At 50.2% G+C, this 22,758-nt stretch overlaps 9 protein-coding genes across 9 annotated transcripts; 5 read left to right on the plus strand and 4 right to left on the minus strand.

Annotated features, from left to right (window-relative positions):
- Positions 1–1,691: 1,691 nt before the first annotated feature.
- Aud_009313 (uncharacterized protein) lies at positions 1,692–2,363 on the plus strand (the record flags this gene model as incomplete). The annotated part of the gene is made up of 1 exon (XM_043294169.1): positions 1,692–2,363. One exon carries the CDS (start codon positions 1,692–1,694, stop codon positions 2,361–2,363), a length of 672 nt encoding a protein of 223 aa, XP_043150104.1.
- Positions 2,364–2,746: 383 nt separating this feature from the next.
- On the minus strand, positions 2,747–3,876 carry Aud_009314 (amidohydrolase family protein; the record flags this gene model as incomplete). The annotated part of the gene is made up of 2 exons (XM_043294170.1): positions 2,747–3,643; positions 3,727–3,876. The coding sequence occupies 2 exons, from the start codon at positions 3,874–3,876 to the stop codon at positions 2,747–2,749; spliced, it is 1,047 nt and encodes a 348-aa protein (XP_043150105.1).
- Positions 3,877–4,534: 658 nt separating this feature from the next.
- On the plus strand, positions 4,535–5,679 carry Aud_009315 (amidohydrolase family protein; the record flags this gene model as incomplete). Its single annotated transcript, XM_043294171.1, has 2 exons — positions 4,535–4,968; positions 4,992–5,679. The coding sequence occupies 2 exons, from the start codon at positions 4,535–4,537 to the stop codon at positions 5,677–5,679; spliced, it is 1,122 nt and encodes a 373-aa protein (XP_043150106.1).
- A 1,473-nt stretch (positions 5,680–7,152) lies between these two features.
- Positions 7,153–8,953, minus strand: Aud_009316 (putative amino acid permease; the record flags this gene model as incomplete). The annotated part of the gene is made up of 6 exons (XM_043294172.1): positions 7,153–7,937; positions 7,996–8,365; positions 8,410–8,420; positions 8,467–8,546; positions 8,593–8,777; positions 8,825–8,953. 6 exons carry the CDS (start codon positions 8,951–8,953, stop codon positions 7,153–7,155), a joined length of 1,560 nt encoding a protein of 519 aa, XP_043150107.1.
- A 1,688-nt stretch (positions 8,954–10,641) lies between these two features.
- Positions 10,642–11,175, plus strand: Aud_009317 (uncharacterized protein; the record flags this gene model as incomplete). The annotated part of the gene is made up of 2 exons (XM_043294173.1): positions 10,642–10,824; positions 11,113–11,175. The coding sequence occupies 2 exons, from the start codon at positions 10,642–10,644 to the stop codon at positions 11,173–11,175; spliced, it is 246 nt and encodes an 81-aa protein (XP_043150108.1).
- Positions 11,176–13,129: 1,954 nt separating this feature from the next.
- On the plus strand, positions 13,130–14,425 carry Aud_009318 (serine hydrolase domain-containing protein; the record flags this gene model as incomplete). The annotated part of the gene is made up of 3 exons (XM_043294174.1): positions 13,130–13,214; positions 13,259–14,235; positions 14,291–14,425. 3 exons carry the CDS (start codon positions 13,130–13,132, stop codon positions 14,423–14,425), a joined length of 1,197 nt encoding a protein of 398 aa, XP_043150109.1.
- A 416-nt stretch (positions 14,426–14,841) lies between these two features.
- Aud_009319 (DUF2855 family protein) lies at positions 14,842–16,232 on the plus strand (the record flags this gene model as incomplete). Its single annotated transcript, XM_043294175.1, has 3 exons — positions 14,842–15,035; positions 15,082–15,886; positions 15,936–16,232. The coding sequence occupies 3 exons, from the start codon at positions 14,842–14,844 to the stop codon at positions 16,230–16,232; spliced, it is 1,296 nt and encodes a 431-aa protein (XP_043150110.1).
- An 804-nt stretch (positions 16,233–17,036) lies between these two features.
- Positions 17,037–19,317, minus strand: Aud_009320 (ankyrin repeat and protein kinase domain-containing protein; the record flags this gene model as incomplete). The annotated part of the gene is made up of 3 exons (XM_043294176.1): positions 17,037–18,818; positions 18,878–19,053; positions 19,296–19,317. The coding sequence occupies 3 exons, from the start codon at positions 19,315–19,317 to the stop codon at positions 17,037–17,039; spliced, it is 1,980 nt and encodes a 659-aa protein (XP_043150111.1).
- A 1,136-nt stretch (positions 19,318–20,453) lies between these two features.
- On the minus strand, positions 20,454–22,264 carry Aud_009321 (uncharacterized protein; the record flags this gene model as incomplete). Its single annotated transcript, XM_043294177.1, has 6 exons — positions 20,454–20,465; positions 20,537–20,590; positions 20,768–20,941; positions 21,022–21,330; positions 21,392–21,687; positions 21,748–22,264. 6 exons carry the CDS (start codon positions 22,262–22,264, stop codon positions 20,454–20,456), a joined length of 1,362 nt encoding a protein of 453 aa, XP_043150112.1.
- Between the last annotated feature and the right edge of the window lie 494 nt (positions 22,265–22,758).

Here is a 22,758-nt window from a genome sequence, read left to right on the forward strand (position 1 = left end):
ACCTTCTAGACCTGTTAGTCCACTTTGTAACATGCACGTGAAACGGGCGAAAGTGTGAAGCGATGGATGCTTGTCCATTGGATTGTACCAAAAGAGATTGGACTTTATGTTTCACTATACAACCCAGGCTTATACATTCACCATTCTATTCCACATTTGTACCTCGCGACCTATGTCAACAACTTCAAAATTATTACGGAGAGCCGTGAGATTGCTCAATCCATACTTAATAAGCTCAAAACCAAGTTTGATAGAAAAGACTTAGGCTCCATCAAGCATTATCTCGGCACTAATGTGAGTGTGAAGAACAATGGTATATTTCTTTCTCAACATCGAAACGTTAACAATCTTCTCTCTTCTTTTAGGATGACCAATGCCCATCCAACCAAAACTCCGTTGGATGTCAGCACCGTCATTAATGACAAACTGGATCCCAATATTAATATCAAAGAGTACCAGTGCGGTACTGGGAGTCTTTCATATCTTACAACAAAGACCCAACCAGATATCTGCCGCGCGCGGCATCCCTATTAGCTGAGCACAATGCATCACCCACAAAGAAATGCTAGACAGCTCTCATGCACGTGCTCAAGTACCTCAAAGGCACCAGCAACTTATCCATGCCACTTGCGTATACCAACTCCGACTAGGGTGGACCTCACACTAATCATCGACAATCTTTTAGCAGATATATATTCCTGTTAGCTGGCGCCCCTATCTCCTGGCAATCTAAGAAACAAACATGCATTGCTCTAAGCTCCAACGAAGCGAATATATCACAGCTTCCGCAATCTCACACGAAGCTTGGTGGATTCACCAAGTACTAACAGGTATAGACCTTGTAGACACGTCTGACTCCAGTATCCCATTTCATATAGACAACAAGGGCGCGATTAACCTAATTACTGCAATTATTAGCACTAAACACTCCAAGCATATTAACATTTGCTTTCATTATACACGCGACATGGTGGAACAAGGCGTTATCCTAATCCATCAAATTCCGACTAAGGACATGGTTGCAGATGGTCTCACCAAACCACTTAGACCCAACGCACATACTCGTTTCTTGCAACAACTAAGCATGTCCCAGTAAACCATGTTCGCTTCTATCTTACCTTCGTTTTTATACATGTAACTAGCTATTTGATGACAAGCTCAGTCAAGGGGGGTGTTGGAACGTGACCCCGTCCCCTGTGGCTTAGCTCCCTCGCTTGGTCATCATTAGGATACATTTCTGGTCCCGTCCGGGGTACCATCCAGAGACAAGCATCCATCGCTTCACAGGACCACGCTTAGGCAAAAAGCCAACGCCATCATCTGCTCTGGTTCCAAGCACCCAGAGTGGGTGGCGGGCGTGGGCAGCGGGACCTGTCCTGCCATCAGCGGGACCGGTTCTGTAAGTTTGTGGGTCGTGTCCATGTCCCGCAGAACCCACTCTGATCATCGTCAATCAACAGTAGACCGTTGGTGAGTGGTCACGCTGCCAGAGAATTGGAACTGTTCTAGACTTGCAGACTCCAGAGGCTCGGCATTCTGTTTCCAGTATCGGCACATTCCACATGAGCCCCAACCAAACAAGAATTTCCCCAAATAAGCACTCTTTACGCCTCACGGATGTACCTTGGATTGTTCACTGGGAACTCTACGAGGAATCCAATTTCGACCAGAAGGGATCCTGATATTCGATAATGTCCCACATTGACAGCCAACATTTATACAGCCCTCCTCATGGGCACTCTGTCTCTACCACCGTGAGGCAGCCATGGTCCGAGTATAAAACCCTTCCCATTAGCGTCTTGTCTTCTTCCCAGGCCGTCAAGTCAACACTACCTACATCCTGCGCATCCATAATCCCCACCACCATCCCTCCCCATGCCACACGCCGAACCCAACAGTCCTCCCAACCTAGCTCAACGAATCAAGCAGCAGCACAAAAACGAAGCCATCAAACTCTACATCCTCACCCGCCTCTCCATCCCTCGCACGAGAACCAAGAGAACCAAGAAACCCTCCAGGCATGCATTCTCGCCACCCTCCCCTACATCGCCCGCATCCCAAGCACGCAGCCGCTAAACGACGGGTCGTGGGAGCTGCTCGTCCGCAAAACCGACCTGCCTCTCCTGCGCCATGTGGTGCAGCGGCACCTCCCATTCGCTACGCTCAGTGACGAAGCCTACCATCCCCGCGAGCCGACCGACGCAGATGTCTCGTGCTGGGGTCCCCTTGCGGCGAGGAACCGGGCAGGGTTTTGGTTCTGGATGCGCGCGTCCCGTGTCATTGGTGAGCGGGTCGGAGTTGTTGCGGATTTTTATCAGGATGTGTTGGATAGTAGTGGATGGACTGGATATGATTTTGCATAGGGTGGTGGGTTTTTGTTGGAATGGGAATTGGGTATCTATCATGGTGTCGATATCTTTTGTTTTTTTCTTGCAGCCGGGTGTCTGGGTAGGAGGGCGGGTTAGGGATCTTATGCGGTTTGAGGATGGACTCTTTCAACTAATCTCGCCTGAGCGATACATGGCACACGACTACAAAGCTTCTACTGGACAACTCGTATATGGTACTACAGCTGAGTATCATCGAGCCAATGTAGTGAACAAAAGATTTGCATTCCTACATACTTCCCATCTAGCTACTTCACTAAACATATTCTCCGTGATGAACATGTACGCTCCCAGACGCAGTGCTCATTCACCGTCGAAGCCTCAACAAACTCACAGTATTATGCGGAACCGGGCCCCCCTCAGACCCGATCCAGGATGCGCTGTGCATTCCCAGAGAAGATACTCTGTACATCACGCGGGTCCGGAAAAGCCTCATCAATATGCTCGTGGATCGTCTCCGCAATCGACAGGACACCGGGAGCCGGGGTGTATGGATAGTCGCTACCGTAGACAAAGCTGCGCGCGCTGACATAGCGCAGCAGGCCATAGATCTGATCCGGGAACACAAACCCGGCGAGATCGAAGTAGAAGCTCCGAGCGAACGCCTCCTTGACGCTGTCGGAGCTGATCTGCAGCGGGAGCCCGAGGATCGACGAGGCGAACTGCGAGAAGCGCTCGATGGTCGGCGGCAGCGCGCCGCCGGCGTGCGAGATGATATACGTGACGTTGGGGAACGTGTCGACGGTCCCCGAGAGGAAGAGGTTTGCGACCGCGCGGGCTTCCTCGAAGAGGAACTCGAACATCGGGTTTGGGTACTGAGTTAGGGGCGCGGCGGGCTGAGGATGGTTGTGGCCACCGTGTGCGCCGCGGATACAGGGGCTGGTCGGGTGGACGAAGACGGTAGCTTTGCGGCGATCCAGCTCGCGAAAGAGGGGCTTCAGGGTGTCATCGCCTAGGTAGACGCCCTGGGCGTTTGTGAAGACGGCGACCCCGTCAGCGTCGAGGTGATCGAGGGCATATGCGAGCTCGGCAAGGCTCCCCTCAACGTCCGGGAGCGGCAGGGCCGCCCAGAAGCCGAATTTGTCGGGGTGTCGTCGCTTGAGGTCGGCCGCGAACTCGTTGCACTGCCGGGCCAGGCGACAGGCGTGCTTGTCGTTTCCGGGCGTGAGGTACGTTCCGGGCGAGGTAATGCTGAGGATGGACTTTGTGATGTTTGCTTGCGCCATGAGCTGGAGGTGGACTTCCTCGGACCAGTCCTGGAAGACGACGTCCGTGAGTCAAGTGGAACAAACGGCCAATATCCATTGACTTGTAGAGGTAAAGTGAGGCTGAAACTTACCGGAATTGCAGGCATTCCATCTGGCTTGCTATAACCTGCCATTGCCGACTCGTTTCTCCAAAGTGGAGGCACATAGTGAGAATGGAGGTCAATCTTGCCCATGGTTGTTGGTGTCAAGCTTTCAGAGCAGGCATGCTGAAAGGCCGTCATTGTGGCTAGCACAGAAACAATTCTTGTCCAGGCACCCATTTTTGCGCGCAAGTCCTGAGTGAGCGCGGTTATTGGGGGTTTAAGCCCCCTATATGAGCCTTTTCCACCGGCAGAGGTCGGCCCACAAATCTGTTCCTGACGATGAGATAGATAGTATGTTTCTCAGGATGTGGATTACTAGGGTTGGTTATGAACGGCGGGACTACCTGAGAACCACGACGCCAAACAGGCATTAGTGACCATGCAATCTCCCACCACCATTGATCCTGTGAGCTGTGGAGTCTCCTTTCTCATGCCTTCCTCCGCAGCCCACGGTGTCAAGTTTGCGTAATGTCCTATTATGTCAGCGCCACGATGATTCAGCTTTCTTCCCCGGACACCAAACCTTACTCCACCCCCGGGTGTATCCTGGCAAAACGTGGCCGAATTTTGCGGGGAATTTGCGGGGAATATGCGGGACACCATGCAATATTGGCGCAGGGAACGAGTGTGGAATTGCCTTCCATTTGGTTCTTAGCGTTCCAATATTGGTAGTTATGAGAAGATCAGACAGATCAGACAGATTCAATATAAACTCAGGGTGAAGCCTGCCAGATGGACGCTATTCCAGCAAATAGCGCAGTTTATTCTCTCGCTGACCTTAATCCATTCCTGTATCATGACTCGCTTCATCGTTTTCTCTGCAGTCTTTGCTCTTGCCACAGCCTGCAATGTCCCAGAACACCTGAGACGAGAGCCTCCCGCCAAGACAGTGATCAACAATGTCCATGTCTTTGACGGCAACAAATTCTCCTCCCCGACCTCGCTCGTGATCGTTGGCGGATTAATCAGCAATGCCCCCGCGGCCGGCGCCTATAACGTCGTGGACGGCGCAGGGGGGTATCTCATCCCCGGCCTCATCGACAGCCACTGCCACATCACCGACTGCTCATACCTGACTACCATGCGGCAATACGGCATCACGACAGCCCTCGACATGGGGACGTACCCGTACTCCGCGCTCTCGGCCTGCAAGGCGCAGGGCGTCACCGACATCCGTGGCTCCGGCGCAGCCGCAACCGTCAACGGGACTGCGATCAGCCACGCCCCAGGGTTCCCGACAGACTCTTCGTGAGCGGCCTCGAGGCTGCGCAGAGATTCGTCGCGGATCGGACCGCCGAGGGAGCGGACTATATCAAGGTCTTCCTTGATACTCTCGGCCCCGACGAGAGCACCGTCGCAGCCATCGTCACGGCCGCTCACGAGCACAACAAGCTAGTTATCAGCCACGCAACAGACCACGCCGCGTATGCGGTCGCCGAGGCAGCCGGTGTCGACATCCCCTGCCACGCGCCGCTGGACAAACCACTCGACGCATCCGACACAGCGGCCCTGCACTTCAGCAAGAGCGTCGTCGTCCCAACCCTCATCATGATGCAGTCAGTCACCAACAACACTGGCGCGCCGCTCAGCGTGTACAACAACGCAGCCAAGGCCAGTGTTACCGCAATGCACGAGGCCGGCGTCCCCATACTGGCCGGCAGCGACGCAAACGCCAGCCCGTTTGTCCCCGCGAACCCGCCCTTCGGGGACTCTCTCCACGACGAGCTCGAGCTGCTTGTTGCGGCTGGCTTGTCGCCTGTCGAGGCGCTCCGGGGGGCTACCTCGACTGCGGCTTCCACTTTCCGGCTGCATGACCGTGGGGCGATCAGGACGGGTTTGCGGGCGGACTTGGTTCTTTTGCGGGCGGATCCGACGGTGGATATTAGAAATACTCGCGCGATTGACAAGGTGTGGGTTGAGGGCGTGCAGGCTGAGCTCTGAGTACTATATTACGGGTTTGCGTGTGAAATACCAGCACACTGCATCACACTATTGATAGGCAAAAGTGAGGTCTCACAACCGCTATATACATGATCATGTACCAGGTTCAGCCCTAGTTCAAGTCTCTTGGCAAATCTGGATTCTGTCGGGACCTCTATCCTTTGTTCTATGGCTAGCACCCACGTAATCCTTGCTTTATATAGCTTCATCACTCATAGCTAGATTCTTCATTCTTCATAGCTTCATGCATCTAGCATCCATGCATTGGCCACCCATCCATCCAGCCATCCACACACCTTCTGTCAGACATCAATATTCCCCTTCGATATTCCATCTAGCTAGCGCTACCCTCGGTCACACTGGCCTGTACTGTCCAAGCTTGTATGTTAGACGAACGATCCCCTGTAGATACAACCGGTATAATCGCGAAGCCTCGCTTCAGACTTGGGAGCATGCAACGACCGCTCACCAAGGTCCAGTTGGAGGCTCGAGGCGACGTATGGTGGATATGCCAATCCTTCAATCTCGGCGGTCTCTGATAGTCTGTCTGCCTGTAGTCAAGTGACGTGGCAAAGTCCGGGCGTTGGGGTTTATCTGAAAGGTATGTATGTATGTATGTTATTTTCAGTTGCCACATTAGGCCTTCTAAATATCTCCTTATTTATTGTTTTGCAAGATAAGTTTCGTCCTGGTTTCGTAGTATAGAACTTCAGTAACTTGCTCCTGTGGCCCAGTAACTTTTCCCCGGTCCCCACAATGCAGCTTTGCCCATGGCTATTTGATGCAGTTCCTCACTTATTAATTGACGGACTCTTATCCTCATGCCGATAGTCTGAAATTTCTGGCCGGCACCTGGAGGGTTTCCCTAGGTAATTCTAGATTGGTATATATGCAAATAAGCATTAAAGTCGAGAAGGCAGCAAACAGTCTGGCCTAGACGATACAATGATCCGAACAGGATCAAGGGCAATCCGAAGATACACAAGAATAATAACAGCAAAGATAGAAGAAAGGCCTATCAAGTACGTATACTTGACAGTAAGAGAGTAGTTGACGAATCGGACTAGTGAATTTGTACTCAAGTGAAGTATTGATATTGAACGCGAGGAACTAAACTAAGAGTGCTAGATACAGTGGTTACGAGTGTAACTATATAGTTCCTCTCATCATAGCACCGCTATGATGCAATGCACTTCCACAGGTCCTCTGTTTACAAGAACTAAGCTACGTAGGGACAGGAACCGACGTTTAGCAGGCTTGATCGATTGGTGGCTGATTTAGCTAGCAAATGTGGGATAGAGTTTCCGTGCTACTTTTGACTCTTCGATGATAGTGGGCGATGGACTAGACTTTACGTGCAATGCATGAGTTATCCATACATAATAATCGAGCACACCAGTGTTGGATAACGGAAAGCGTCTCAGTAGAAGTAAAGATTATTCAAAAACCAGAGCTAATCATCATCTACTACTACTACTCTGCGCGCACCTTAACCATTGGGCCCTGCCAGCGTTTCCGTCCTCGCACAAGCCAGTCACCAATCGCAAAGACCAGCACGGCCAAAAACACCGGCGCCGCGTAATTCATATTCTGTGCCGTGACAGGGTAATTCGGCGGAAACGGCAGGAAGATGATAATATACACCCCATACACAATGGCAAACACATTGACGGGGACTCCCCAATGACCCAGCCGGAACGAGCCCCACCGGATATCCTGCGGGGCGCGCAGACGCTTGATCAGCAGGAAGATCACCGGAATCAGGTACGAGATGTACTGTCCCAAAGTGGTGAGGGACAAGAGCGCGTTAAAGGCGGTGGTGGAGCCGATGTTGATCAGCGCCAGGAGCACGGTGATCATGGCGACGAGGAAAAGCGCGCGCAGCGGGATCTTGTAGCGCGGGGAGATGTGCGCAAAGAAGCTGGAAAAAGGGAGGCCCTCATCGCGGGCAAAGGCCCAAGTGAGCCGCGTCACAGAGGCGAGGCCGTTGAAGAGCGCGATGAAACCGGGAAGGACGAGCGTCATCATCAGGACCGAGGCGGCGGCGTTTGATTTGGTCGCTGCATAGAAGATCTCGAGGATCGGGTAGCCGGTGGGAGTCTCGAGGGCGTCGCTCAGGGTGCCCATGGTGTACATGAGTCCGATGGTGAATCCGAGGGCGACGCAGCCGTTGATCAGCACGCTGTAGACCATTGATCGGGGCACTGCTCGATGCGCGTCCCGGACTTCCTCGGCCATGTGCACGACTCCGTCGAATCCTGTTCAAATGTTAGTGCACAATGCAGATATTGGTGGTGTTGGGACACGGTTATTTACCTCCCAGAGTGTAGACCGCCGTCAACAGTCCCACAGACCAGATGACCCCGTCGTTCTTCCAGCCGCTCATGGAGTTCTCGAAATGTGTCCAGACGAATTCCGACGAGTTGCGGGATCCCAAGACGATCAGAGTAATCAAGACGGCTGGGAAGAATAGAATATGGATGATACCGCCCACTACCTCGACGGGCGACAGAAGGCGACGGGCATAAATATTCACAGCCAGAGGAATGAGAAGGACCGCCCAGATAATGAGAGTCGCGTGCCAGGATTTAGGAACATATTCCGGGTGATTTTGAATCACGAGCGCCTGGATCTGGGTGCCGATCAGGTAGGGAGAGGTTGCCACGTTTGCCCACCAGGAGAACATCTACCTCGTCAGTATCATTTTAGCCTCTGTGGATATTTTCATACCGTAATCCATCCTATACCTGGTCAGCCAAGGCTCATGTACTCTGGTATGAGACGCACCTTGAATAAAGCTGAGGAATCGGGGCGCAAACGGCGCGAGATCATATGTCCAGTGATACTGGGCTCCGGCCACAGGAGTACTACTATGTCAGCAGACATTCATCTACTACCTGACAGATTACTCACATTGATGCGAGTTCGGCGAGAGAAAGGGCAATGCCCAGAGAACCCACAATCGCCAGCATGAGCCCATAGATGAGGACAACGGGCCCTCCGTTCTCTAAACCAGCAAACATACTCGCGCCGATAGCCTCCCAGGACGCTTGGAGTGTTGCTGCGAACGCCAGCATAGGCAGGAAACCGAGGTATCTCTGCTTGTGGTTAGGTCGCTGGCCATTTTTCTTCCTTGTGTGCATACCTCCAGGCGTGGCTTTGACTGGTATCCATTTTCCTGGGATTGTTTTGATTCAACGATATTGTCGTGGGGCGACTTGAAGCCATTCCCGGTTCCATGGCCATAGGCCAGTTCAATCCCGTTGTTATCCATCGTTGATGGAGAGTGTCAGCAGACAGTCGTTCCACAATCAACGAGGGAGAGTTTGATGAGAGAAGGAAAAGCCTCTCAAATGGTGGCAAGGGGCGGTAAAAGGAGAAAATGCCAGCCAGGAGGCAAAGGAGGGGGGAACGTAGCTATCAGTTAGTGCGACAAACCCTGGCCGCTTATCCTGGCTTAGCATGACGCCGTTGCGCGCATCCTGGTCACTATACACGGACTAATATCAACCCCGGGCACTTTGAAATTGCGAATCGGCCAGTTTTTTTCCGATTGCAGATCTCTTCCGTTTGGCGGGAAAGGACCTTTTGATGCTGGAATTTGAAATAGGATGCCTGGTGCAGCAAGCACGCAGGGGTGCAAGTGTGGTCCGACTGCTCAAGGTCCTCCCTCTTTCGCTCAAAACATGGCCAAAATGCTTTTATATTGATGGCAACGCTTTGTTTCTTTTACCTCATCGGAGTGTATAATTCTTTGACTGTTCTATCACTGCTATTTCCCATCTTGCGGCTGTCATGGCGGAGCCCTCTCTCTTGCCGCCACTGGGACAGATTACGCCAAATAACCATGGCGCAATCGTATCACTTTTCACCTTTATATTCCTTTCCTCTACGGGAATTGTGGTACTCGCTAAGATTGCGTCGATGGTTTATTTGAAGCGCTCAGTGCCTTCAGTGGATATTCCAATTTGGATCTGCATGGTACGAAGGAAATGCCTTTAGAGCGAGCTTACGATCACTCTGACAAGCGCAGGTTGTTGCACTCGTTCAAAGTATTTTGATTCAGGTCGCCGTTAATCATGGCATGGGCAGACACCGCAGTGAGGTTTCTAGTGACTCATTTGATGCATATAACAAGGTACACCAAGTGCATCCCCGTGGTGTCAGAGGGCTCGCATGCTAACTTTCACAACATGTTGTCAGATCAATTACGCGGCCGAGTTCCTCCTGCTATTCGTGCTCGCACTGTCGAAAGTGTCAACCGGCAATCTCATCCGCTCGATCAGCCCAAGCAATTCGATTCGTCGGTGGTGTCTTATGGCCCATATCGGAGTAGGTGTCTGGATGCTGCTCGCTCTCTTTGGCACCGCTTTTCAATGCCCTGACCCCTACTGGGAATATTCGCCTAGCCGCTGCATAGGAAAGGTAGGCCCCGACCAAAAGCATCATTGCGCGTTGCTCAGACTTTTAGGGTGCGATCGTATACCCGATCATGGTTCTTAATATGGTACTCGACGCAGCTCTTGTCATCCTGCCCATTGTAATGCTCTGGAATGTGCAAATGCCTCGAATCCAACGCCTCAAGGTTTCATCGGCATTTGCATCTCGTTCATTGTGGGTTCATGCTCGGTCAAGTCGGAATAACTACCACTGACGAGCCCAGGGTAATTGTCGCGAATATTGTCCAAGTGACATACTTGACGCAATACCTCAATTCAACTGATTCAACTTGTATGGCGGTCCTCACCAGTGCTTGAATCTACGCGTACTAATGCCCATACAGGGACAATCGTAAGTGTGACCGCTTGCAACGAGTGAGTTCCCTTTCTCTGTACGGTAAAGATCGTATGGATCTAATGACTGGCATCTAGGGCAATGATGAACCTTAGTATTATCGCCGCCTGCATCCCCAGTTTATACCGTGTGATCACCAGTCTGGCCCTAGGGATGAACACAGTCCACATGTTTGAGGGGACGGAACTGAGCTCCGCAGCAAGCTCGAGGAAACCCAACTCGCATTCAACGCCCAAAACCTTCAGATCATCCCGGTCGAGTCGCCGCCGAGAGAGTACCCTGATATCGAACATAAGCATAGTCACGCGCAACTCAGACAGAGAAGAGAGCACTGAAAGCACTAGGAGGATGGTGAGCCAGCCTTGAGGTCTAGGGAAGTGACAACAGAAGGATGTTAAATTCTCTCTGGCTACCTAATGACCGTTCCTGGTGTGTGATCGCTAGCTATAAAATTATGAGGCTGGTATAGAAGACGGCCCATTTTACGAATGAAGCTGCTTATGCTGAATCTATTCATGATCTAGTAATTCAAATTATCCTTTCACATAACTATTAGGTAGCACAAGTTCAGTCGCGTCGCTCATCTTCTAGGCGCTAGATTGTATTCACCATGATGGTTTACCACCAACTGAGTCCTAGTCCTGTAACAAGTTCGAGACCCTAGCGCCCGCCTACCCCACTGCTCTGCCCCCCGGGGAGTAAGCGTAGTGGATATTGTATCTAAAGTGTATTTGAGAACTGATAGCTGCTATTTGAATGTAGCACTGATGGGGAGGGCACATCCATGGATGCATTCGAAAGAGTTTTCTCTCGTCTCAATCTGTTTATACCAAATAGACAATTTCTGTTCATGTACACCTCTAAGAAAAGTCTCATCTACACTAGCAACTGCTTCTACATGCTCTAGTGGTACGGGAACTAGAAGAATTAATTGCCAGTGAGTGTTTGCGTATTTGGTGGAATGGTCCTAAGTTCTGGCTTGGTACGGTTGAGAACAATACTGTGCCACTGGAATAAACTGCAGGCGACAATTTGGAATAATAGCTAATGGTAGGTTCGAGCTTGTAGTAAGGGTATGTTGTATCCATGTAGCATTTACACCCAGGCTTGTGTAGGGTCAGCCGCTATAGTAGTTGCAAGGACTCGTTCAAAAGACGGATTCTGATTTGAGCAGAAAACAACAGCATCTCCGCGGATGCCATCCCGCTTCCCGCGCACCTGGTCGTTACTAGTTCGCGGCTATCTCAGCATCGGCAAGGGTCTTAACATCCAGAATGCTGCCCCTACTGAGGCTTGCCGTGACATGGGGGCTAAGGAAAAGCCGAGCTAGGTTTTACTTTGTTTTTATCAAGTGGAAACAGGGGTGGTAATCTGTCAACTGGTAGCATAATACGGAGCTGGTCGTGTCCAAGGCCCTGGTAAACCTTGCCGCACAAATATCTGGTCTCAAGAGGCGTCTCTCGCTCGTATAGTGCCTAGTTTGCCAACTACTACTCTCACCATACCTTCAAGTCGGAGTTTACAATACGCGTGGAAGCCTCGCTATAATAGAGATAAGATGGATATTGGACGCTGGGCTACATTCAAGGCAGTAACGATGACCGCTAATGTCATTGGGAGCGGTTTAGAACAGCCGGTGATACTAACCACAGAATGGTCTAGACATATTGTCATGTACTCAAGGCTTTCTTTTCCTGCTGACGTTGTCTGACTTGGTTTGTGAGCATGTAATTACTGATATTGTAACAGTCACAGCACTAGGTAGCATATAATCCAGCAATTATTGGGTGAGCAATGGATGGAGCTCAATCACCAACGCGCCATGGAAGAGGTACCCTGTCTATTGGCCACCTCGGCTAATGGACGTCTGGCGCAGCTTGTGTATGAACTCATTTCCTACTACCTCATCATGGACTTGAGACTCGGCGCTAGCTGAAATACTTTACTGTATTAGGTCATTGGTGGTTGCAATAATAATAATCTTTTATATCTTAGGCTTAATATTATTATTTAGATGGTTTACCTCAACAATATTGATAAACCCTTTAATAACGTATCTATCCTGTTAAAGGCTTTAAGAAAAGGATCTATAGTATTATGGCTGGATATTCCTGGATTTATTGTAACTTGATGAAGCATTTATAATAATCTATTGGCAAAGCAGAAAATAAAGTGAATGAGTGTCCTACTAGAATAGAGCTTTTCGTAGGGACAGCAAATTAGGAGGATAAGAGGGAACGAGGAGAGTCCTGATGTGCTTGGCGGAATGTGATATCACATAAGAGTTGTAATTGATAAAGAGATAGTGGCCAGTCCACACATTAATAATTACTGTATAGAAATAAAGCGTGTGTGGCTGCCTGCCTGTGGAAGAACACGATAGATGAAACTCTTTGCCTATAGGCTATATCAGCATACTCTCAGAGACTTAGGTAAAGCCTTTCAAGTTTATGTGGAGCTTTGATGCGGGTTACGAGGTGAACTGATGACAAATATCCATGATAATAGAAGTACACAGAACCCCTCTTCCATCCGTATTAATTTATAATCACATCTTTCATGGGCCATCTAAGAAAGTACCATATTCCTCCTTGTTTGACGCTCTGAGTATCACTACTTGAAAACCTCGCGGCAGAGCGCTAGGAAAAGCGAAGCTATGGCCTCTTTGGACGAAGTCTTCACAAATGCGACAGAGAACGGCTCCATCTTGGGTGCCGTTCTTCTAGGCAAAGATACTTCTGGTACGTCTACCCAGCGCGGATCTGATCTTCACTAACCGTTGCAGGTAAATTCAACTACTCGAAAGCGTTTGGTCGCCGCACATTTGAAGATGGAGAGGAATCTTTAATGGGAGCGGATACCGTGCTTTCTTTTGTTTCTGCCACAAAAATAATTACCTGCATCGCGGCGATGCAGTTAGTGGAGGCAGGGAAGCTCAACCTGGACGACGATATGTCGCCCATCATCCCTGAGCTTGCAAAGCAGGAGGTGCTTGTAGGGTTTGACGAGGGGACCGGCGAACCACAGCTCCGGAAACGGACGAACCCGCTCAAGCTGCGATATCTGCTCACCCATAGCGCTGGTCTAGTCTACGACTTTTTGAACCCGTCGCTTCAGAGATGGGCGGCCTGGAACAACCGCGCCCCACAAACTAGTTCGACTGTGGTGGAACGCTTCGCGTACCCATTGACGTATGAGCCAGGAACTGGCTGGGAGTACAGCCCTGGTATTGATTGGGCAGGAAAGGTTGTGGAGCGAGTCACGGGAGAGAGACTAGAGTCCTACTTTCAGAAGCACATCTTCGCCCCTCTCGATATCACCAGCCTCACCTTTTGGCCGCACAAGCATCCGTCGATTCAACGCAAATTAGCGGCCATGACTACAAGAGCTTCGTCCGGCGGCGTAGAAGCTTACAAAGGCCCGTACATTACCGACGGAGCAGAGGACTGCTTTGGTGGACAGGGCGCTTATGGCAATCTGGAGGATTATATGAAGATTTTAACATCGTTGCTCGTCAACGATGGGAAGCTGCTGCGGACGGAGACTGCCGACCAGTTTTTCAAGCCACAGCTGACGGTGGAGAGCAAGGCCGCGCAGAAGGCCCTGATCCATGAGCCAGAGAAGGTAAAGATATTTGTCGGTGATTTCCCCCCGGATGCGGAATATGACTGGGGCTTGGGCGGCATCTTGGTTCTAAGCGACGGACATACGAGAAGGTCCAAGGGCACTATGATTTGGAGCGGCATGCCGAACCTCTTTTGGGTAACTTTTCTGATAGATCGAGGCCAGAAAGTACTGACTGCTGACAATTTTCCAGTTCATTGATCGGGCCAGAGGACTGTGTGGCGTAATTGGCTTGCAGTTGCTACCCCCTGCTGATCCGACAACGCAGAAACTTGTGAAATTGTTCGAGGAGGGACTGTACGAGCTTCTTAGAAACGAGGTTGTTTAGACCAGTAACAGCTTTGAAGTGAGATGGTGTGCTACCTGTAGGGCTCTCAGCACTTATAAGAGGACAGGGTACCATGCTCAACTTCCTATAAGATTCTGTTTTCTAATGTTTGGTTCGGAAATTATCCGGCATTTATAACTCATATGCATCTTTTGAGCAGTGCGCCAGCTGAACGTTAGTGCTTTGGCCTAGACCGACTAAAATCTGACATCTGCGTATCTGAAACAACCCTCCACCGCTACGGGGATTATCGGCTGCCTCAAGCGACTAAAGGTGGGGAGTGGGCTGAGGGGCAGGGATCAGATAAAAAGAAAAGCACAAAGGTCAAAACTGTAGAGAAGAGGGCATCTTTTTCGTCCTACAACACTTTCTCTCTCACATACTCTTCAGAATCACATCCTCAAATCCCAGTCATAATGCAATCCGTTGCTACAAACCCAGAGATGATTCATGTTGTCTGCAAGGCCGACAACAGCCAACACGCTGCGGTGAGTATTCCTTCGTTGGTAGGTCAGAAGCTGCCTTCCTCATCGCTCCGTGCGCGACCTGTCCTTCTAGGATTGACGTCCAACAACCTCAGTTACGCCCGTGGAGGAGATTTACTGCACTGGTATGCCGGCCTGGCTGCATATCTTTATACTTACTGACAGCCACAGGTGGAAAACGTATCCGGTTCCACTTACCACGCCGTCTCCATACAACGATCAGTCTCTTTGGGGCATCGTCCCAGCTTGGGGATATGCCACCGTCACAGAGAGTAACATTCCTGGAATCACGCCAGATTCCCTCATCTGGGGATACTGGCCTACCTCGACGTCGCCCACACTTCTGCGCTTGGAACCTAGCGAGCCTGAAGGCCACTGGGTGGAGGTCAGCAGCCACCGACAACAACTGATGCCCATATACAATCGCTACGAACAGGTACTCCGCGATGAAGGAAGAGAGCTGGACGAGAGAGCGTGGAGTGCCCTCTTCCGAGGGGTCTGGGTCGCCGGATACCTACTGAGTGAGTATGTGTTTCCTCCTGGCCTGCGAGCACGAGAACCAGTTCATCCGCTTGGAGCGGCTTGCAAATACCCCTGGTCTGCAGATGATGCGGACCTCTCATCTGCTGTTGTGGTGGTATTGGGTGCGTCGACTAAGGTTGCGCGCTCGTTTTCATGGTATCTCTTTGATCGGCCTAGGGCAAGTGGACCTCTGGGTTTGGTACAGGTTTCTTCTTCGCCTGGTGTTTTACAAGAGGTGGCAGATAGAAAGAGCTGGGGGGATGTGGCCAAGGCATTCGCATATACGGAAATCAACCAAGCAACCGGGTGGATTGAGGGTCTGCAGCCGACAAAAGTGGTGATTATAGATTGTGGGGCGCGAGAGAATGCCCTCAGTCAGATATGCCAGAATCTTCAAGAGTCGGCGCTCCGGCCATGCAAAGCTGTCATTCTCCAGGTTGGTAGTCAACAGAAGGTTGGTTTCTCTAATTCTGCGTCTGAGGATTCCCATTGACTCTATTCAGGTGTACACGACAGAGGAAGTCCATGCAGCTCGTGCAGCTATGCAATCCCTGGGAAAGATCCAGTACAACACCTCTGGCCTACAGGACACAATCATCGAGCGGGAGGGGGCCGCAACATATTTTGGAAAGGTCACGCGCAGGTGGAAGGGATGGCTAGCAGACCGTGCGTCTGCTATCCCGGACATGAATTTGGTCTGGGGGCAGGGCATCGATGGAGAGAACGGAATCTACGGGGGCTGGGAACGGCTTTCAAAGGGGCAAGTGCGCCCTGAAGAGGGATTGGTTTATGCCTTGTAGAGATATCCCGTTGAGAGATGTCCAAGGAGTCAATAGTATTCTTCTATCAGGGCTGTATGTAGGATTGCTCATTGCATAAAGATAACCACCACAGAAGGAAATACCATCACGGCACCAGAAAAAAGCCGAAAACTAGGAAACAGCTGCTACTTCTGGGCAGTAAGTGTTTCCCTATGGTGGGTAACAGCATCTTTCATAATTCATGTTTCTCATAAAGGTGAGCAAAGAATCTAGTCTGTTCATAATGGTATCCAAGCCGATAAAGAATATTAAATTCTTTGGTTTGGCATCTGAGTACGTGATCTTCCGTCATAACAGTGGTCATGCTCAAGGCCTAATGACCAATTTTTGGGAAGAAGTCTGTATTGTTGATTCATGATTCATGAATTTGGGAGTTGCGAGTTCATATCCAAAGTTACGTGTTCCAGCACCTCTCCAACGATGGCTGACCAATCAAAGCAGGAACAAAGTGTAACTAGAATAAGCTGGCCAATTAGAGATACGACGTTTCTTCCTCTCTTTGAGATTCAGCACTTGACCACCTTCACCTCACCACAGTAGGAATTTCCCTTTCAAGTTAGGTCTATGCTGCGATGCGACACACCGACAACTAGTAGAGTAGCTATAGACCAATGCACCAGCTTCGCTCGTCTACTTCACTTCTTTCTCACATCGTTTGCCCTAGGTAGACATATCTAAATGTATGGCTGAGAGGTCAATAGATAGTAAAAGGTTCTCATTTTCAATGCACCGTAGGATTCACTACGTCAAATACATATAGTAATAGGAAGAAAAGAGAAAAGTCTAATGGCCGCTCCTCCTCCAAAAGAAATACCGCGATATACCACGAGGAATACTCTGCCGTCGTGACGGCCAAGCCCCTTCCAGTAACCTGCTCATGGCGTGTGTTCTGCCGGGGACTGTAGAGAAATCTTCCCAATTAGCCTTATTCTCAATAAGCAAATTGGCGGCTCTGATAAAGCCCTCGCTCACGGCACATCGCAGCGGCGTTGTTCGGAATCCATTGCGTCGGTTGACGTCTGCGCCGGCGTCAACTAAGGCCATGAACTTGTCTTCCCACGAATCGTTATCAACGAAGTGCTTGATTAGCATCATCAGGGGTGTCTCCTGCTCGGGCCCTTTCGTCGGAATGTCGACGCTGACGGACTGAAATCGTTGATCGATTAACAGTCGAAGAAGACTCACATCGACGTTATTCAGGGTCGCATAATGAAGACACGTGAGCCCCTCATCCGAGTAAACCGTACAATCTGCGTCCATCGCCAATAGCAATCGAGCCATCTCAATGTGACCGTTGCGTACTGCTATCATCAGGGGTGTTTTACCCTTTACATCCCTTGCATCGACACTGGCGTTGGCCTCGAGCAGACGCCGAACAAGTGTCTCGTTTCGCAGAGTGACGGCAATTCCTAGGGGTGTGTTTCCGTCTTTATCGGGCTTGTCAATATCTATGTTCGGACCCAAAACACTCTCAACGCCACCTAGGTCGTTCCTCTTTATCGCATCAACCAAATCCTCCGTCATGATGGCAAGGCCCACAACGGGACTGAATATAGGCGGGGACAGCTGATCGGACACGGACGAGCTTCGCGATTGAAAGGGATCTGGTCCTTCGGAACGATGTTCCGAAATCGACTCGAGCGAGGACGAGGGTCGGGGGTCTCTGTGAAGAGCAACTTTGAGGCTCCCTAGGGCATCTTTGACTTTATTTGCATCCGGCCGATCGGTCTTGTTAATCTTCAGAGTAGACAAAAGTAATTCAGCACAGTTGCGAAGGAACTCGTCACTGTAAGCTCGACGGTGATATGGTAGGTTCCTGATCCAGTTCTCGATATGCGGATTGAGGACATGGCCGTCCAGCGGGGATCCTCGAGCGAAGTAATCATCGCAATAAGGCCCAACCCCGTCATCGTTCATCCGGCGGAGTTCATCCAACCTCTGAAGTCCCTGGATCCCGTCCAGCTTAAATGCGAAAACCCGCACCAATATGCACCCAAATGACCAGACATCGCTTCGCCGACTTATTCGGCCGTCGCCAACCTCCGGTGCCCGATAGGCGCCTTCCATTCGCTGTAGCCGGGTCATCGTCTCCGTGTCAGGATCCCTACGAAGGCCATCAGTGCTACCTCCACAGTCTAGGCGCTCGATGATTGAGAGACCGAAGTCGGTGATCATCCATTTCCCAACGCCATGCTGTCTTTGGGGCTCAGGATACCCATAAACTAGGATGTTGGCGGGCTTCAGATCCATGTGGTATCCCCGAACGAAGACGCCTAGTCGGTTATGCAGGTGATCTAGCGCATCTGCCAGATGTGTCGCTTCGTCTATCATCTCGTTCATGTCGCACTGCTCTGGGGATATTAGTCCACCCTCAAGGAACTTCTTGAGGTCCATTCTCGCGAGGGGGAAAAGAATGTTGAACTGGTGTCCGATGGTAACCGTCGCAATAGGGAGAACGATGCGCTTATGCTGGGCTACGCTATCCCGAATTCTTTCAAGGTTTAATCTCTCTCGATCGAAATCCAGCTTGGAATCGAAGCGTTTGCGAGCAACCTCGACGTCGGTCTACAGGGGCCATGAGGTCAGCCCCACGATCACAACACACGCAGACACAAGGTTCATACCTCGAAACCACCGTTATTCCCATAGCGGTAATTCCCAGAGCGGTAATAATGTCTCGCAGCGATCACTTCCCTGGTGATCAGTCCAAACCCTCCCCGTCCGCGAGGTTGGGATTCTGCTGGAAGAAATGGTAATCTCCAGCCATCTTCGAAACTCAAATTGCTCCCTTCTTCAATATCTATCGGACAGAAAATATAGCGAGCATCGAAGAACAGGGATCCGAACACTGGGCCTAGAAAACTCTCGCTTCTCAGGCTCTGTAGATTATAGTGTCGAAGGCTGTGGTCGGTCCGATCCAGCGTTCCATCAGACCCCTGGTGTGAGAAAAAGATCTCATCAAACCGCGACCAGTCATCCCAGTTCACAGAGATCAGAATCGATATTGTCTGTAAGAAGTTTCGCCGGATATCTCGAATAAACCATTGCCGGGAGCAAAGGTCATGGTGGAAGAATTTTTGAAGCCTCTCCGCAGTCCAAATCTTAGCTAGGCTGTCGCGTGGTGCAAAACGCCCTGGTCCAAAGTTGGGGTTTTGGATGGCATTGGTCACTTGTACTAAAAGCTCTCTTTGTAGTTCAGAAGGTGGATAACGTCGAAATGGCCATTCCATTCTTTCCCACACGGTCGGGAAGTCGCTAAAGCCCCGCTGACAACAGGCTAAAGGCGCTTATTCTAGCAGTGTTATGTCAACACTACTGCCTGTTATGTGACTGGACAGAGAGAATGAACCAAGGTGGGGCATACTAGTAACTGGCTTATTAGTCCATGAGGTTCGAGGGGGATGAGTGGTGATCGCACTCTCAGATGTCTTGATGATGTGTAAAACGAGCTGAAGCAAATCCAGGGGAAACGTAGGCAGACATCCTTCCATGATCTTTCGTAACCTCAGCATGTGCTGTAGAGCCAATGTCATTGGGGGGTCATGTGGGCACCAGCCACAATGTCCTCAAGTGGCCATTGCCCTGTTGGGAACTCAGGGTGGGTGGACTGCACTAATGGCCATTAAACAACTGAACAATCCTTCCCTTTCCCCCGGGGGGGTCCCGGGGTTCGCGAATCGCGCCACTGATGATGTTATTTTCTTATTCATTAGCCCGGATTGACTAATCTTACGGCCTCCTCTCTTCAATTCCGTAGAAAATGCAGACGTGTTATCGCCATTGCGTTTACCTCCTGTCTGATATACCTATCGTACACATCGCTTGCTGGCAAGGCGGGGTCTGAGCGAGCTTGTTTCATCATGAAACACCGAAAAAAGGTAAAGAGAAAAAGAAAAAAAAAGAGACACAAAATAGAACCGGTATTAATACAAACAAAGAAGAGGATGAAGGCTCTGTATCCAATATTAGGAACCATCAAGGGCGTCACTGGCCACCAATCATCCGCAGTTCATTAACTAGTTAATAGTTAACTAAGGCATTACGATAGTTGCTGAGTCCCCTACTGCTTAGTCTATATCTACTTAACTATACGTGGATATAATAACAGGGTGGAAGGGGTTGGTGTTCGGGTCCATCATCATATGTAACCATTACAAGTACAGCAATTATAAACAACAAAACTCTTGTATAAACGCCAAATCAATTGCCTCTCTATAGTTAGATCATACCTGTTCGCAGTAGAACTGCCGCATTCCAGCCAACTCTCCAAATCGGTCACTCACCTTATATATCTTTCTGATGCTGTCGTCGCCGACTGAAACAATACCAGGACCCCACTGTTAAGATGGTCAAGGGGACAGCGAGTGCGACAAAAATCCAAAATCGATGCGAGATCTGGAAATTCCCAGCGGAGCCGTAACTAAAGAGGTTCATCCCAAGAAAGCTCTGTCTCGAACGTCAGAACGCCATGACTGGAGAACACTGTGGTTCCTTTGGTAGGTTCGGGCACTTACAGAAACAAAGCTGGCTGGCAGATATATTAAGGTCACCAGAGTCACGATCCGAATTGTGGCATTCCCATCTAAAGACTCGTCTGTGAGCTTGAGAAGTTTGTTGTTGAGACCGAGCATTTTGTTGTTAATGTCTATCGTTACAGCTTGGTTTTCCACAGTCAGGGTAACTGCTAGCTACATTCAGTCAAGGTTTGGTCATCAGCGCGCCCCGGCAACAACGTATAATTATCGAAAAGATGGTTCACGTAACGCACCAGATCCGAGATGGCCCGAACTTTTCGTTCCAGCACATTGACACTTTCCAGGTTTCCCTCAAGACACGTTATGTGATACGTTAGGTCATCCGCCACAGTCTGGAACTCTCTATCAGTTGAGAATCCCATGGAAATGAAGAGTGAATTGATCTTCTCCAAGCGGTGGAGTGTTGTCAACGCAACACCTAACCGAGATGTCAGCGAGGCGAGTTTATCTTCCAGGTACTGCTGTTTGAGTAGGTGGACGAATCTGTCCTTGTGGTCCTCTGTTCGGGGGTTTGACAGGTCCAGAGTAAGTGCTAGATTCACCTGGTATTATGTTAACCTGCGGGTCATGACTGGCCTCAATCTAGGGTTATAGAACACATACAGTCTTTTCGATCTCATCGCCTAGTGTTCGAATGTACCAGCGCCAATTGCCTAGGTAAGTGGAAAGAACAAGCAGATGCATAGAGAACCACCGTCCAAGAAGAGCTGCAGGGTCTGTCGATAGTATCTGTTCCATTCGACGCTGGAGGTTCGATTGAGCTTTTGCGTGAATCAAAATCCAGAGGTTCCCCCATCCCGACGGGTCATATCGATGAAACATGCAGACTTGGCGGATTCTCCACGAGGCTATTCCTCCTCTGTTATCATCTTCTGCATAGGTGAAGAGATACTGCATATCTAAAACGAATTAGCGCGAAATATGAAACCTAACTTAGGCTGAGTTGGGCAATACCATACCGCACACGCCATCTTCTTTCTGCTTCACCTTCATACCCCCATGGCCAGCATCAGAGCTCCGTGGCTTATCGCCAAACGACACCACAAGGTCCAAAAATGAAGTATCAATGTCGTATTGACTCATAAGCTTGCGCAAGGCCTGTTCGGTAATGCCTGAGGGCCGCAGAGAATTTTGACAGCATATTGACCTGGGAATTATCAGACTGGATGCCACTAGAAAGGGGTCAAAGGAAACCTGCACTATGCGGGCGGCTGGCTTCTGGGTGTTTGCGATATGGGATTCAAATATCTCGCTGTTGGTTAACGAATAAGCCTTCTCCTGGGGGGAACTGTCGAAAACATAGATATCGGACTTCTCTGGCTGAGAAGCAAAAGCAGGATAGCGGAGATATGCTCGTATTGACGCGTAGTAGTCAGATCCAAGACCTTCCATATCTTGTCCAGGGCCGATCGGAGGCGAAGAGGGAATATCAACACGAGGAGTCTCACAGTCCAGTTCGATAGGGACGGACATCATAGAGGAAAATTGTGGTTCCTGCATCGCCTGCCATAATCAGTATAGAAACGAACTGAATTTTGAGTTCTGTTATACTGAAACTTGGGTGCTCTGCCACACGGTGGCTTGGGAAGGCGGCCAACAAGGCATCGCACACAAGGCAACTTTGGAGGCTTGCTTAGGGCCAGGAATAAACCTCTGACACAGTGGCGCTGTTGAGGAGTGCTACGCGCTACGACACACAGTTCTTGCGATGACTAAATAGGACAAACTCAGTTTTTGTCTGCAACAGAAGCATACATACAAGCAAACTGCGGCTACAGAACCAAGTTACCACCGTCCAACATTCGCATTTCGCGGTCCTAATTCACACTGATCTATTGGCGAAGGTCACTACATCACCCGGCGGTCAGTAGGCGTGGGGCTGCATCGACTGAGGAATGAATGGAGGCGCATGCTAGAATGTCTTACGCAATTTCATTCTATGAGGAGGGCATGGCCCACAGATCAGCGTT

Source organism: Aspergillus udagawae, assembly GCF_001078395.1.
Source record: "Aspergillus udagawae IFM 46973 DNA, scaffold_7, whole genome shotgun sequence".
Taxonomy (NCBI): Eukaryota; Fungi; Ascomycota; class Eurotiomycetes; order Eurotiales; family Aspergillaceae; genus Aspergillus; species Aspergillus udagawae.